Here is a 17,090-nt window from a genome sequence, read left to right as displayed (position 1 = left end):
ACTGAGTCTCTGTAACTAACCTGTTGAACGTGGTTATATATGTAAGTAGATCTTTCGAGCCCTGTTTAAGATTAAGCAGCTCGTTGTCACTAGCCTGCATGTAAGAGTGCAGAGCAAATAGGCTTTTCATCCTGTCCTTAAACTGCGCTAAATTATACAAGATAGGATCATCATTCCCCACTAATGGCACGGCCCAAAGGGCTGCATTCCCACTTAAATACGAGATGATGAAAGCTACCTTTGCTGCATCATCAGGAAAGGAGGCCGATCTACAGAGGCCGATCTGTAAGTGACATTGATACATAAATACGGCGTATTTGTTGCTATCCCCACTAAAGCGTTCCGGCATAGCCAAGGGCGTGTGAGGGGGTGTGACGACAGTCACATTAACCGGGGTGGAAGGAGAAGCATTGGATAAGGAGGGGCCTAACGACTGAGGTTGAAAATGACCTGGCTGGATGTAACTACGTTTATGCTTGGGGTGTGTTTCTGTTATAGTAGCTTCTAACTGTTTTTGTGTCTTTAAAACATCTAATTCGGTTACTAGACGCTGATTTTCTCCTCTCAACAATCTGAGCTCTGTTTGTAAGTTAACTACAGTAGTAGCTAATTCAGACATTGTAATCTCAGGATTAGCAAGACGCAAGGGGTCTCCCATAGACGCATCATAAGAAGCACCCTTATCCATTTTCGCTCAGGGGATCTTAAATACGTGGGCTTGGCCTTTCTGTCCGGGAACTTTTCCGATGACAGATAGTCGGAGAGCCACGGGAGCGAAGATAATGTCTTTTCACTCTCACAGGGTATAGCCACCTCTAGGCCAATAGACACACCACAGGTAGACTGATACCCCCTCAGAGAGTGAAGAGACCAAAAAGGACCACCAGGACTTCCAAAGGTATCGCAGGGCTCCTACAAGACACAATGAAACAGAAAAGGGAAAGATTAAGGGGACATATCCCTATAATACAGAGGCAAGCGGTAAACCCTCACATTATATATCCTCCCATACTCACAAATATATAGCCAGTAGAACGCTGTAAGTAGGTCTCTTCAAAGGAAAATTGCTTATTAATCCAACACAAAAGGAGAACACCTCCTTGCATCCAAGAGTTATTAAATAGTACAGTGGAACAAGACAGGTGTCTTCTGGGTGCTGTAGTTCCAAATAGGAGTCAACGTAACAGGAAGCGTCTTATATAGCGCTGCTTATGAATATCTCCCACCTACGTGGTATACGTGGCATTAACTTGCTAGTTACAGCGTAGTGGTAGTGTAAACCACAACAGTTATTCACAATGGGCGTGCATTCTGGCTCCCGACTATCAGCAGCGCTCAACCGCGTAAGACAGCGCTCGTCAACGCAGACTAAATCAAAAAGCGGAGGAGACTTTAGGCAAGATGCGCTCTCCGTAATGAGCTCAAAAAGGAAAAGAAAATAAACTTTCTCTATCTTTCATGAACTTGAAGGGAAGAGAAGGCTCTCCTTTAGCGCTTCTTCGCGCTCGTAAACATATTCCAAATACAGTCTCGCATCCTCTCCGAGGATGATGGGAAAAAGGAAAGGCAGTTTGTTACCGGTGCGTCCGTGCGTGTCGGAGCTTCCAAACGCTTCGGACTTACAGCGGTTCCAACGGAGGGGCAGGGAATTCTTCCAGCACGAAGTAGGTCCTTTAAACGCATTCTTTGCTGGCAATGAAACAGGTCAGCGGCGTCTCTCGAACTCTCAGGAACGGATGAAACAGGAAGGGGGCGTGGTCCTACACAGGAAAGAAGGCCAAGCACCTGATGCAAGGAACTTGCTGCCTATATGCCCACCAAGTCTGCTGACCCACCCTATAGGAGCATGGGAAGACATACAAGGCGATAGCCATCGCAATGCGCTCTGGGAATCGTAGTTTGTGAACCAGACTCAGCCTTAAAAAAGGTACAAGAAGCCCTAGTGTTAACAAATATTAACTCGCCTCACTGACCTGGGGGTACAGGGCAAAGGCCCGGCCTGGTTTACCTTCTTTTTAAAGGAGTGGTCTTTTAAAGGTATACCCCCCCCCCCCCCCCCCTTTCGCCTCATCACAAAGAGGACTGGCTCCTGGCATCCCTAGGAGTTCGGAGCTCAGTCCTACCCTATTTAATATTCACATGAGACCTCTGGTGGAGGTAGTGAAATATTTTGGAATATCTGATTTTGGGCCTGGCCCTTTTGGCAGGTTCACCCCTAAACTTTTTGCATTTATCCTAGCCTTTTTCCCTATGTAGTGTTAGTGGTTTTAGGCCTCTAGGCACTTTAGCACCGTGTACCAGTGTAAAGTGCGTGCGCTCTGTGTTACCTTTAGTGAGACTGGCCTGCCCTCCCATAGGAATGCATGGGGGATATGTGTGTCCATGGTAATTCCTGGTGTGAGAGGAGTGCAGGGTCAAGTTTAGTATGTGCGAACTCGTAAGAATAAATGCTGCGCAATGGTGTGCGCAGATTTATTATAACTATAGGAGAAATGCCACTTCCAGAAGTTGGCATTTCTGTGTGCTATTTTGCCTGTCTGCCTGCCTGATGTGGAGTGCATGTCTGGCTTGTGATTGACAGGGGCTGGATGGTGTGCAGGATGAGTCTGCCCAGTGGTGAATAGGGAGATCTGCATGTAGATGGGAGGGAGGAGTTGCACCTGGGACCTGAATAGGGCTGTGCCTTCCCTCCACAATGCTGGCTTCGCCCCCTGTCGTGCGTCTGAGCACCTAGCCCCCACCTGACAATGGAGACAGGAGCTGAGCAAAACAAAGTGCTCCAAAGCTCCCCCAAACCAGTTGCATCTGGTTTCCCCCTTGCCCTGCACCTTTGTGACAAAGGAAATCTGTGTATAAGAAAAGGGGCTGTGACCCCATGAAAGTGTGCTCTGCTGTGCTGGTACTGACGCTGGGGGCTGGTTCTGCTGGGCTCCAGGAGGAACCGCCACAAGGTACTGCCTCCCTGCTGGAGGGCCCTGTGTGCTGGCCTGCCTGAGTCTAGCCTTGTGCCCCCTGAACTTTGCCTTACTTTGAAAGAGCGCTTTGCTCTTTACTGCTGGCCAGAGCGCTCAATTTTTTTCCCTGGATTTGGGGATTTCAAGCGCCTGGGAAGCGCTATATCTTTATTTCCCGGTGAGCGCGCTATTTTTACGCCCACGAGGAGCAGCACTTCGATTTTTAATAGCAGCACAAAGCTGCAATCATCTTTGTAAGGGAATCCCCGGCGTGGAGATTCCCCCGCAATCCGAATTATTTTCGGCATGGGTGCCCGTCCCGCATATCTACCTTATTGTGTTTATGTGCTTTTAGCGGGAGACCACCCCGCTACTGGCAGTATTTGATTAACGGGAGCCTACCCCGTACTGTTGCCAGGAGAAGAAGCCACCGAAAGCCCTGAGGGCCGCCGCGCTGCCCGCGGCGACCCGGAAGTAGCCAGGGAAGCCCTGGTTGTGGGCGGGGCTTGGTAACGCGCCCTCGGAAGTAGCCGGGCCTCCGTGAGCTAGGGGAGACCCGGGTCACTGCTGAAGCCAGGCGGGAGCCCACCCCGCACTGGCGACCAAAGAAGAATCCAGGTGGGGCTCCTGTGAGGAAGACAGAGTCCCGCGTGGTGAAGTGCCGCATCGCTGCATTGGAGGAGAACGGGAGCCCACCCCGCCTCCGGGAGCAGAAAGTGAGAAAGTCCCGGGTCCCAGGAGGGGGCCCGGGTGAACAGACGTGCTGGCCGGAGTCGAGAAGCAGCCTGTCTCGAGGCGGGGTTCCCGTGACCACGGTGAGAACCCCGTGTGCTGCCAACGCCGCCAAACCTGCCACGGAAACTTCGCTCGGTGAACCGAAGGAGACCGCCTGATGAGGAGACGGCCCCGGTACAGGAACACTCGAGACAGTCCCGGTGAGTGGGGCTGTAGTCCTTTTGTCAGGGGGTGGTTCAAGGCATATTTTCGGTGCATGCCCCCCCCCCCTCCATTGTGCAGTGATCATTGTTCCCAGATGAGGGGGGCTTCTCAGGGCACAGTGGTGCCAGCGTGCGTGGGGGCTTCACAGCGGTGCCGCAGTTGCGGGCCGCTGCCACGTCTTGGCAGTTCCTGTCAAGTACCTGTCCCAAAAAGGCTAGACTTCCGCAGGAGCCGATGACTGTTCCACAATTCCCAGCCCAGTTACCCAAGCTCAGCACACAATATATTAATATATGCGAACTTGGGCAACCCAAGGGGGGGGAAAGGGGAGTTGGAAGAAAAGAGAAAAACGCCACGTCTTGCTTCTTCAGACAGGTCTGCTTCTACTAGCTGGATGCTACTCGCTCAGCTGACAGGATTGCTTCTTCTAAGTAGAATCCTTCCTGCAGAACAGATCTACATGTAATTCTCATACAGTCTTTTCTAAATTCTTGTCAACTGAAACCACTGTAATTACCTGTCTCAACTAAGTGGCTATCTCTTTTCTTGTTTGGTTGCCTTTTTCAATCTCAGGTGTTAAATGACTCTGTTGAGGTAAAACACTAATTAATCTATACTCTATTATTATTTCTAATTCTCATTACAGTTCTCTGGACTTACGATGTGTTTACCTTGCAACCTTAAATGAATACTTTGTATATATTTTGTCTCTCTTTCTATTTACAGAAGAAGTTCCTGTACAGTCCTGTCTTCAGATGAATTCCAGCCGATGAGGAGGTCTTCGTTAGTTGGTAAGTACTTATATATATATATATATATATATATATAAGAACACATACATTCAAATGTTCATTGGTCTTGACTTCAATCTTATTCTCTCACAGTCTTTAATGTAAGCGTTTTCCCAATATTGAAAATGGACTACTCTGGAAAAGGAAATACTTCCTTACTTCAAGTTGACTGTAGCGCTATGTGGAAGCTGACTGGACACGAACCTTGCGCTTCCCTACATGAGACTAGTCCAGAAATGTTCACAATTCAAGGCTGAGTCTAAAGCCTTCTTCTTGAAAATCACGAGTACCCAAAATTAGTAAGATATGACAGTCTTACCTTCCGCTGCAGCGCGAGCCGAAGTTTCAGGAATAATATACTCTTTACTCACGAAACCGGACCCTGCAAAAACCTGGTAATTCGCCGCTAAAGGAACTGCGACCGAACTCCTCAGGTAAACAGTTGAAGTGCGCAGTTTGCCACGCGGGCAATTGCGAGCACAGCTGCATGAGAAGAAAAGGAACAACCACTAGACTGCTAACCTCGAATGGCATCATGGCATCATCTGCGGCCATCTTGGAATACCGAGAGGTAATAACCTAGTCTAATCTAGGAAATAAGAAGATCCTTCGGGAATAGGTCCTTTCCTGATCTAAATTGGAGAACTCTTAGGAATATTTCATCAACTGGGGAATGACCTTGCGTATTTAGCGGACTGGATTACGCAGTCCTGACAGTTCCTTTGGTTATTTCTGAGTCCCGGAGGGGACTCCAACATGTCAGTACTTTGCTGGTCTTCAGTTGCGCCGCCGTAGTGGGCAACTGCAACTTGGGGGCGCATTTTGTTTTCAAGAGTCCCAGTGGGGGACTCACGGCCAGGTGGTGCCAGCACCATTCCCTGTGGGGGCAGTATGATTTCAGAAAAGCCCCATTGAGACCCAGAGCAGGGCCCCCGAGCCCAGTGCCATTCTTACAGTGAGTGCCCACATTTCTGCCTGCACAGCTGCCCAGCAATTAGTGGGCAGCTGCCACGTTTAGGCCTGATCTTTTGCTTTGCTGCCTGCGCAGCCCGCCCAGACATTCTGGACAGCGGGCATTTGAGCCCCTGTGAGAGGCCAGTTTTTCTGGGGCCAGCTTTCAGGTGTTGTGCCCGCGCTTGGGGCCCACTGTGTTTATGATGGTGATTACATGATGTGTTATACCTAACATGATGCCTAATGTGATTTATGCGTAATGTATTTATGCCCCTGAGGGTTGGGCAGGATATATTTGATTCCTAATGTGTAGTGCATTTATGCTTAGGATGTTAGGGATAATGGGATTTATGCTAAGTTGATGATTCCAAGTTCATTTCTTCTACCAGTAGCGACTGGTTGTTATTACTGATTTAGTACATTTATTATTTTATGCTACAGTTAGTATATGTCCTACATTTGCTAATTTCCCTTTGTGATTGTTCTGACAGTGGCCCAATTGGCCCCGTCAGGTGTATATAATCCCCTATAGATACTGCCCAGTGCCAGTTGGCACAGTGTATATTATGTGATTATGATCTAATGTGTTTATTATAATACAAAGGCTATTGTTATATATAACCTAATGTGGAGTTCCTTTTGTGGTCTGCCTGGGGTGGTGTTGCTGTGTGCGTGCGCAAACGCTTTGCACATTGCCTCCGGGATAAGCCTGACTGCTCGTGCCGAGCTACCAAGGGGGTGAGCAGGGGTTATCTTTGGCGTGTAACTCCCAAGCCCTGACTAGAGTGGTGGTTTCTGCCTGGCTTTAGCGCAAGCCTTAGCCAACCAGAAATCCAATTTCTAACATCTCACTAGTGCCGTATGCTGATGACACTCAGCTAATTATTTCCCTCTTGGCAGAGTCGACTGGCTTTTGTGTTAAATCTAAAAACTGTGTATCAGCGTTGGCCAAATGGATGCACGACAACTGTTCAAAACGTAACTAAACAAAAACAGAGATCCAAGGAGTACCCAGCCTTGCTGCCTGGATGCAATTTGACATGCCCTCCAGAACACTACGCTCCACCAATCTAAACCTGGCCCATATCCCTCGTCACCACAGAGCCAGAACCTGATGTTTCTCCTTCCATGTCTGAGCTCCGACCGATGGAATTCTATGCCTCGTAACCTTAGAAAGATTCAATATCACTTACTGTTCCGAAAACAGTGGAGGGCTCAGCTCTTCTCCATCTGGGCTGACGATTTCGCCTCTCTGCCGCTGTGTTTCTTAGTATCCTTTTATGTCCCTTACTGATATTGTCTTGACACCTGGGCCCTCACCTTCCCCTCATGGCAGGCAGCCTTCAGGTGTTGCTTTCTAAGGCTCTGCCCCCCTCTTGTAAAGGGTCAAAGTGGTAACACCCTTGCAGCAAGTGCCTTTATCAGCCGCAGGATTAAGATACAGTGCACACCAATTCCCAGCCCAGTAAAAGCCTGAAACAGACCCAAAATGGAGCATGTACCAACATGTTCGCCACCTCTGTTTGTACCTCATAAGTAGCTACCTGTGCACTTCCTCCGTTTGTATGCCCCGGGCGAGCTTCTCTAAAGACGCTTTTGATCCTTCTACTGCCAACCATGGCGTTTGTCCATCAGATCATTACCTGATGTCTGCTGTGTTCATCGAGTCACTCCCATGCTTTAGCTGTCAATGAACTCTGCTGAGCGAGTATGCAGACATAAGGGAGTATGGAAGATGATGAACAGGGAGTAAGGTAAAGCTGATTTTAAGAAATTCCCAAAGGTGTAAATGCTGCACTCACCTGAAAGCAATGGACATCTTGTCAGACTCTGCCAATGCTCCATCCACCCACCGAGAAGCATGCTGGCACCAAACAGAAGACATTAAGTCAGATACCCTGGTAAGGTATAAAAAGACAAAAAGCAGACAGGTTTTGGCAGCAGAGATATTGCAGGTATTTTACTGGTTGTGATGGAATCTCTATAATAAATGCTGCAATCTTCCAACAACTGCTTTAACCATCCCTAGGAATGTGGCAAAGATAACTTAACAAACATAAAAGTAAAGATAAGAGTTGGAACTTCAGCTGCTCCAGTGTAAACTGGAAAGTACTGTCAAGAAGAGTGTGAATGGAGCTACATTTGTTATATACTTCCTGGAGCGTTACTATTATTGTATACTTCCTTGAGCGTTACCTTTATTATATATGTCCTACAGCGTTTCCTTTATTATATACTTCCTGGAGCGTTACCTTTATTATATACTTCCTGGAGCGTTACCTTTATAATATACTTCCTGAAGAGTTTTCTTTGTCATGTAGTCTTGAAAGGGTTACTGCTGTCATACAATTCCTGAAACTAAAGTGACAGCAGCACATCCTGATCCATCTCTTTTTACACAATCCCTCCTTGTTTAAATGAAATCTTAGCCATGTGCGTCTTCGTAAAGCTGTACCTCTAGTGAGTGGGCACTCCATGTGTACTCTTTCTGAACTAAGTTACTGTGTGAACACTGGACAATCACCTCCTTTTCTGAATTAAGTAAAATGTGACATGTTCAACAGAACATTTAGTTAAATATCTGTGTATGGTGCAATATCTCTTGGTAACTTTCATAAATGGTAAAGAAGAGATGTCTTTTACAACTAGTTAAATATTTTGTATTCACATTCTCTTACATTTCCATTTAGTGATTTTAAATCTCTTTACATCCAATAGGAAACCAGCCTTGAATGCACAAATGATCGTGAAACATGACAGTAATCGTGCAAATCTGAAAAAAAGTGGTTAGAGAAAATGAGTTCCAGTATTCAGGAAAATATCTGCAGAGACTGAGGAACCTGAATATAAACTGCTAGATCCTGGAAGAGGCAATCCAGAGCAATTCAGTGGATGTAAGAGTCTTAGCTGTGCACCTCCACGCGACAGGACTAAGAAATGACCTCTAGAAAATTAAGACAACAACACTGACACACCACTTCCTGTATAAACAGGCCTCCACCACCAGCTTTGATCATGTGTTCGGTATGAGGTGGATACAGCATTGCTCTGCTTCCTGTAATGACGGCAGACCACCATTCAGCACGCTAGGTGTATTGTAAACTTTTCGGCCAAACCACAGGAGCAAGAGAAAAGCACAAAGGAGTGGAGCCAGACAACTGAAGGGTAAAGGAAAGAGAGGGTTTCTGATCTACAACAGACTGTCCCAATTTGCATCGACCTGAAGGAAGACTAATCTTTACCCGTAAACATGCAAAACCATTCCCCAATCTAAGGACATAACCACCTACAAAGAAGCTTTACCTGCCACTATAATAATATATGTAGTTGGTGACTTTTGTATTTCATTGTGAAATCTGAAATCAACCATCCAAAATACCACACACATACAGGGAATGTGTCAATAACACAGGTGCTTTATCAACCAAGTTAGCTCCTCAGGAAACGCAGTCATGGGATGCAGACAAATATAAACCCGACCCAGAGACAATAACTAAGAAAGAAGAATCATACACATGCAGCAAGAGCTTTAGTTTGTCATCACTAGTAAAGAGCCATCAGCAAACACACACAGGAGAAGCAGCGTGCAATTGCAGTGAATGTGTGAAGAACTTTAGTCAGTTAGCACTCCTAAAAGATCATCAGCGAACACAAATGGAGGAAAAACCGTACCATTGCACCGAATGTGGGAAGAGCTTCAGTCAGTTATCACAACTCCAAAGACATCAGCGAACACACACTGGAGAACAACCATACCATTGCACTGAATGTGTGAAGGCATTCAGTCAGTTATCAAACCTTAAAAGCCATCAGAGAACACACACAGGAGAAAAACCATACCATTGCAGCGAATGTGTGAAGAGCTTCAGTCAGTTATCAAATCTACAAAAACATCAGCGAACACATACTGGGGAAAAACCATACCATTGCAACGAATGTGTGAAGAGCTTTAGTCTGTTATCACAACTCCAAACACATCAGCGAACACATACTGGGGAAAAACCATACCATTGCAATGAATGTGTGAAGAGCTTTAGTCTGTTATCACAACTCCAAACACATCAGCGAACGCATACTGGGGAAAAACCATACCATTGCACTGAATGTGTGAAGAGCTTTAGTGTGTTATCACAACTCCAAACACATCAGCGAACACATACTGGGGAAAAACCATACCATTGCAATGAATGTGTGAAGAGCTTCAGTCAGTTAACACACCTACAAGGACATCAGCGAACACATACTGGGGAAAAACCATACTATTGCAATGATTGTGGAAGTAGTTTTAGTGATTCCTCTAATCTCAGGATTCATCAGCGAACACACACAGGGGTAAAACCATACCATTGCACTGAATGTGTGAAGAGCTTCAGTCAGTTAACACACCTACAAGGACATCAGCGAACACATACTGGGGAAAAGCCATACTATTGCAGTGAATGTGGAAGTAGCTTTAGTGATTCCTCAAATCTCAGGAGTCATCAGCAAACACACACAGGGGAAAAGCGATTACAGTGCAGTGAATGTGTGAAGAGCTTCAGTCGGTTATCACACCTACAAGGACATCAGCGAACACACACTGGGGAAAAACCATACTATTGCAATAAATGTGTGAAGACATTCAGTGTGTTATCAAGTCTTCGAAGACATCAGAGAACACACACAGGAGAAAAACCATAGCATTGCAGTGAATGTGTGAAGAACTTCAGTCGGTTATTGGACCTACGAAAAACCTACACAAACATATTTGAACAAACACTGGGGAGAAACCATACCATTGAAATGAATGTGGAAGTAGGTTTAGTGATTCCTCAAATCTCAGAAGTCATCAGCGAACACACACAGGGGAAAAGCCATTACAGTGCCGTGAATGTATGAAGAGCTTTAGTCTGTTATCAATTCTGCAGAGACATCAGCGAACACACACAGGGGAAAAACCATCTGATTGCAATGAATGTGGAAATAGTTTTAGTCGTTCCTCAAAATTAAGGAATCATCAGCGAAAACACACAGGGGAAAAAACTTTCAAGCGCAGTGAGTGTGTTAAGTGCTTTAGTCAATTATCAGAAATACAAAGACCTCAACGAACACACACAGGTGAAAACCCTATCACTGCAGTGAATGTGGAAGTAGTATTAGTGCCCCTTCAAAATTAAGAAATCATCAGCGAACCCACTTAGGGGAAAAGCCATTCAAGTGCACTACACAAACTCAAACAGGGAAGAAACCATACCATTGTAGTGGATTTGGAAGTGTTGTGGGAAGGATTTTCAGCTAATTATAGGGATTAGTGATACAACCTATAAACACAACACACTTGAATAAGTTTTACAAGCACAGACTGGAGAATATTTCTAGCTGATTTTGCTGTTTGGTCATTTTGTGCATAACTGGTTCAATGACAGCTGCTAGAGAACAACGTCCAAAGGCACAAGAAGTCAAAGTAGGAAATTGTGACCTGTAACTGTGAGAGATAATGCTTGCAGTGCACATCATTTACCTCTGAAGCCCAGACGCAGGAGAAATTATGCTCATATCAATCATCACATGCATCTGTTAATGTACCCACCATAGTAGCACTTCCCCAGAGGTGTCCAATATCAAGCTGGATCCTTGGGAAATATGCTGGCTCACCACTGACTATGTAAATGATTCACGGTCAGATTAATTGTATATGCATATATTTGAGACCTTATTTACAGAGAATCAACCAACCAACTCCTAACTGGTGAAAGTACAGAATCCGTGCATGATGGCAAAAGTATTGATCGGGGAGAGAGCTGAACAAAACTTTAGTTCTTAATATGTTTCTGAAAGCTTTATGGTTAAGTAAAGATTGAATCTTGAGCAGTAAAGAATTCTAGCTCTTAGATTCCAGAACTATTGACTCCCTGCTTTACATTTCTTCAACGTTGGCACTGGAAAGAAAATATGGATTCAGAAGTAGAGGAACACAAAAGATACTCAGTTTTGACACAAATTATATTCAGGTTTGCATTTACAAGCATAAAGAAACCCTTGTTTGCCGGTGAATGAATGGACATAAAAAGTATGTGCTGCCTTGTAAGCAAACAGTGAAACTTTGTGATGCAGTTGGGACGTCCTCCGACCACAAATAAGATCGATCGTAGCATTCTGAATCATCTGTAACGTGCTTTTGTGTTACTGGAGCTGCCAAATATACAGTGTTCTCATAGCCCAGCCTTGCCTAGAGGAAGGAGTTCACTGATATAATATGCACATCAGAAGAAAGGATACATCTTCAGTAGCCAAAGATAGTAGAAACGAATGCTTTCCACCGTGTTCATTTTAACAAAGTGCTGAATCCGGGAAGTTCTTCCTGCTGCCGACCATCACGACCACCACCTCCCAGCCAGTGAGGAACAGCAACAAGACTGCTCTTCAACACTCCCATCCTTATACATAACACACTGCAGGGGTTTGCTCCAGGGTTAAACTCACTTTACTTTCACGTTAACAGCAACCAGTTCTAAACTGGACAATTTATATTTAGGAACCAGTGGTTTGTACGGCCATTAGTAGCATAGGAAATATGAAACCCAATACTTTATAAATCTGTAATAATGATACATAACCAAACATCCAAACACCACACATGTATGGAACTCCAAGAGCCTTTAAAAAACACACTACAGAGATGTGTACCAGGATCAAACTCAATTTACTTTAACCATTAACATGAACTAAATTATGATACAGCAAGAACAATCATGAGGCTAGGAAATGTACACAATGATGACTAGATTTTACATATTAATAAGATATTTATGTTTTTAGATATGTAATAAAACAACAAATGTATTTGAATTCATGGTATTTGACTGCTGATTGCATAGGAGATCTTAAATCTGATTTATTCCCTAAACTATAAAGATAATTTGTGATGTCAGCAACGAGCCTGGTTTATTTGGCAATAAAGGGGTCAAATCTCACTAGCATGACTGCTTTCAGCAGGGAGTCTGGCGCAGGTGGAATCATAGGGGACTATTCTCGCCAGTATGCCTTCTCTCAGAGTGAGAGTTGTTTTTCTGCTCGAGATATTACTACCTCTCCTTCTGTGTTAATGAAGAGAGAAGTGCTACCTGTAATACTGAGATCAGGGCTTCACTCCTGTTTTGGGAACATAATTCAGTTGTTTCTACCCAATCAATACCCGATTTGTTTAGGAAAGCTAAATATATGTCTGTATCCTGGTACTACTCTTGTTAATAATCTATAAAAATACCACAGGATGTTGAGTACTTGAAAGCCGTGTGCCACACAAGGGATTTAAACATGAATTTGTCAAATACAATTTTTAAGGTTCTTCTAAAGCTCTGCTTTATCTAATAATGTCTGTTGGGTTTTATTCGAGAGCCCTTTCTCACTCAGAAGTTCTCCATCGACAGACCCAGTGGGAATTCATATGAAAGGCTGACAGTCTGTCCAACTATAATCAGGGCTGGTGGGAGGACCGGTGGTTTGGCTGGTATAATGCTTTGTTGCATTTTTGATAGAGTGCCCTGTCCACCACACCCTGACTCCAGCCCGTCTTTCTTTAGTGATTTTTCTATTTGCGGTTACATTTGAAGACTGTACCTTACCTTTATAGTTTGACAGGAGTGGTCCACGGTCTGCCAGAGGAGCAGTCACAACAACTTCCCCTACCCCGTTGGACTACCTCCCACCATATTTAGCTATCTCCACCAACCTGCCTATCCCTGTTTCTTCAGAGGAGCAACAGGAGCTCCTCTAAAGGCACCTAAAGTTTGCTGAGTGGCTGCCATGTTTCACACTGGTGCCAAACAGACTTTTTTTGTTTTACTCCTAAACTGAGAGTTTGCTTTTGCTTTTTGTAATACCAATAAATAATGTACTTGATACACTGAAAGCTTTCTACAAGGGAGTCTGGGTCCTTTTTTCCTAGTTTTTTTTCTGTTTGAGACAGCCAGTCTTTATATAACGTTCCTGAAGAGAAGTAAGTAGGTCAGAATGCTTACCATAAGTAGGACTGATGGTCTGATGTACGTACACCAACCGCCCCAGGTATGTCAGTCATTGTTGTGAGGGTTCAAGCGGTTCTGACCTCTGTTCAAACAGAGGGGAATAGTGATAGATTCTTCTCACCAACTTCCAAAATTCTCCAATGTATTTTTCCTTAGAGACCTTGGTTGGAAGTTTTCAACATTGTGTCAGGTTTTGTGCAAAACCAGTGTGCCATTCTGTAAGGCTGTACTGTTGCATCAAAGGTTGTATAAAAGCAGTGTGCCGCCCTCCGAGGCAGTGCTGTTGAATCAGATTATGTGTAGAAGTAGTGTGCAGCCTTCTTCGGCTGCATAAAGACGTATGTAAAACCATTGTGTCGCTATACGCTTTCTGCCGGCTGTGGCATCATAGCGTCCACCTTCTACCTAGGATCCTATCTGTTTGCTGCCGACTGCGGCGTCATAGTGTCCACCTTCTTCCTGGGATCCTGTTTGCTGCCGATTTTTACCGCGCAGGGGGCCTTAAGGGGCGCGCAAAACAAACGAATCTCCTGCTGACGGGAGAAGCGCTCTTGATGGTTTGCTAATGAATGTAGAGTAAGGGTGATATTTTTCTTCCTGATTCTCGATTTAAACAAGCCTTTAACAGATGCGACTCGCCAGCTCCACTATCACCATTCTCAGAAGAAAAAATAGTAACAAACTGTTTTTGAAACTTCGTTAGCAGACACAAGATTTACACACCATGCAAGTGTGAAAATAGGGAAAATGTTTGTGCGGGTACCATAATTTTTATATTAAAAGCACAAGCTGTTTTATTTACATGCTTGTATTTAAAAGATGTTGCAACTGCAAAAGCCCCGGCTTATATAATAGTGAGATGTTCAACTTAATTTAATTAGGGAGGTAGAGAAATACTAAGCTGGAAAAAAATAAGCGCGGTTCAAAATGACTACCATAAAATAATCTGCATCTCAGACATGCTGTCCTCCACCTTTAGGAGGGACATTTCCCTACTTACATTTTTTAAGTAAATTGAATTAACCTACTGTGTTGAAAAATTTAAGATATTACATTCTTCTTTGTGTGCACTTTTGAAAGCTGCTCTGCTGTTCTTTTACACACATATGTGGTTTCTCCAAATTGCTCTTAATAATTACAGTTCCTATCTGGCAGGCATGCAGCAGTAGTTACTACCAGCACTTTGTGAAAACCAATCACATAAACCGAATACTCAAAAGACAGTTAGCAATACCAGGATTGCTGAATGGGAGCAGAAGTAAATCTAAGCTGTTATTAAAAATAAGACCCCTAAGGAAAATAAAGGGACCAGAGTATGTGTACTAGTGAGTTGGGTACTAAGCATTTGTAATACAGCTCCAAATAACCCTTGGATTAATAAGTATTTCACAAATACATGTATGATTCCCTATCTGGTACACATTTTCTCCCAGCATTGACATACAAACGGATATGCTTTGAATCTGCATTCTGCCCATTCCTTTTTCCTGCTCATTTCTTTGCTTCTCCCAATAAACGGAGGATACCATGCTTGATGCAGACGGCACCACATTATGTGTGCTAACCTGACCTCGGTCGAGGCAGCACTCTCCCCGGCAGCTCCGCCAGTAGCTTCCCGCCCACAGCAGCCCCAGCAGCAGAGTTCGAGCCTCGCGCCCGACTCTGCCACAGGTTCTGAGCTCTTGAGATTTCGCGCTTCTGACCAGCGCTGTGTTGTGACTTGTGTTTCTGTATTTGTGGTTTTCTTTTCTTTACAGGTACTGCCTCATTTTCATTCCTAGTGCCGTAGCGCCTTATCGCCTCCTGCCCTCGATCCCTGTCGCTCCATTCCCCTTAGCCCCGCCCCCTCCAGACTCCAGCCCGCCTCCTCCTCAATCCCGCCCCCCTCCCCTTCATAACGGCCACCGCTGCGCAGTTGCGCAGTGGACACGCGCAGCGGGAGCGTTTCTGACCCGCCGAAGGTGCGCTTAAGGCAAGCCTGTCTGTGCCCGTCCGTGCCTGGACCGCATCCAGCGCCAGGAACCCTGGTTCCCCAGGCCTCCACCGCTACACCTTCGCTAGCCTCCTCGCACTCAAACCCAGGCACCTCGCGTCCTACGTACGAGCCTCGCCCGACAACACACAAGGAGCCTTCTCGTGCGTTCACTGCCGGAGCTCCTTCTCCATAGACGTCACGGCTACAGTCATCAAAATACCACCTGCCACCAAACCCCCCGACACCATTAACTGCATCCTTCTCAGCGTGCGATCCCTTCACCGCCACGCCGTAGAGATATGGGACATGCTCGACACACTCGCTCCTGACGTCGCCTTCTTCACTGAAACCTGGACTAACGCCACCTCCGGACCTGACATCGCCACGGCTACAAGCTCCAGAGGAAAGACCGCCCCAACCGCCCGGGGGGAAGGCCTCGCCATCGCACACAAAACCTCCCTCCAACTCTCCACCTCCAGCCCAAACAGCACTCTCCCCAACTTAGAACACCTCCACTTCCAGATCCATACCAACCCCAGGACTACGCTACGGGGCACGCTCATCTACAGACCAACAGGACCTCGCGCCCAGCCCACTACCACCATCACAGAAATCGCCGCATCCCACACCATCACCTCCACGGACTACATCCTGCTCGGAGATCTAAATTTCCACCTCGAGAACCACCAGTACCCCGATGCCAACGCGCTCCTCGAGAATCTTTCCAACCTGGGACTTAATCAACTGGTATGCACACCCACCCACATTGCAGGACACACACTGGACCCCATCTTCGCGGAAGGGTCAAACATCCGGTTCACCCACACCACCGGCCCTCCTGGACAGACCACCACTGCATCCACTTCACTTGTACATCCAGCACTGCACCCAAACCAACCCCGCGCCCGCCTCGACGGAACTGGAGTAAGATCACCGAAGAACTTCTTACCTCCACCCTCCTCCACGACCCCCCCTCGGCCACCACCGACACCAACGCTGCAGCCAAGGAACTACACGTGTGGATCGCCAAGTGCGCCCACAAGCTAGCACCTCTCCGGCAAACCACCACAAAACACCCTCCTAAGGCTGCCTGGTTCACCACCAAACTCCTAGAAGCCAGACGCACCTGCAGACGCCTCAAAAAAATGTGGTGGAACCAGAAGACCACTGAAGCCCACCCCGACCACAAGATCGCCATTAAAAACTACCACCATCTGATAAGGGACACCAAAAGAACCTTCATCAGGGAAAAAATCGACACCAACGCATCCAACACAAGGGAACTTTTCAACATCGTCAAGCAGTTCACCAAACCCTCATGCGAAGCCACCAACATCACACTCTCCCAAGATCTCTGTAACAAGCTCAGCTCCTACTTCCACCGGAAGATCATGACCCTCCACGACAACTTCGGTGAGCCAACAGATGCCTTCACCCCTCCACCCACCACCACCGACACACCAACCATCAC

General features: G+C 45.9%; 1 protein-coding gene and 1 pseudogene across 2 annotated transcripts in view; both read left to right on the top strand.

Annotated features, from left to right (window-relative positions):
- Window positions 1-12,548, top strand: part of LOC146839511 (uncharacterized) — a 42,571-nt gene extending 30,023 nt beyond the window's left edge. Inside the window, exons 2-3 of the mRNA XM_085651570.1 lie at window positions 4,620-4,684; window positions 8,357-12,548. Coding sequence (XP_085507696.1) covers window positions 9,293-10,318 — 1,026 coding nt within the window. The 5' untranslated portion in view covers window positions 4,620-4,684; window positions 8,357-9,292 and the 3' untranslated portion in view covers window positions 10,319-12,548. The remainder of the gene's footprint in view (window positions 1-4,619; window positions 4,685-8,356) is intronic.
- Window positions 1-17,090, top strand: part of LOC146839509 (uncharacterized) — a 343,610-nt pseudogene that overhangs the window by 29,904 nt on the left and 296,616 nt on the right. The window contains exon 2 of the transcript XR_014980982.1: window positions 4,620-4,684. The product of XR_014980982.1 is annotated as an uncharacterized LOC146839509 (transcript). The remainder of the gene's footprint in view (window positions 1-4,619; window positions 4,685-17,090) is intronic.

This window comes from Triturus cristatus, chromosome 4_1, assembly GCF_964204655.1.
Source record: "Triturus cristatus chromosome 4_1, aTriCri1.1, whole genome shotgun sequence".
In the NCBI taxonomy this organism is placed as follows: domain Eukaryota; kingdom Metazoa; phylum Chordata; class Amphibia; order Caudata; family Salamandridae; genus Triturus; species Triturus cristatus.
Note: the sequence above shows the minus strand (reverse complement) of the source record. Positions and strands in the feature narration are given on the sequence as shown.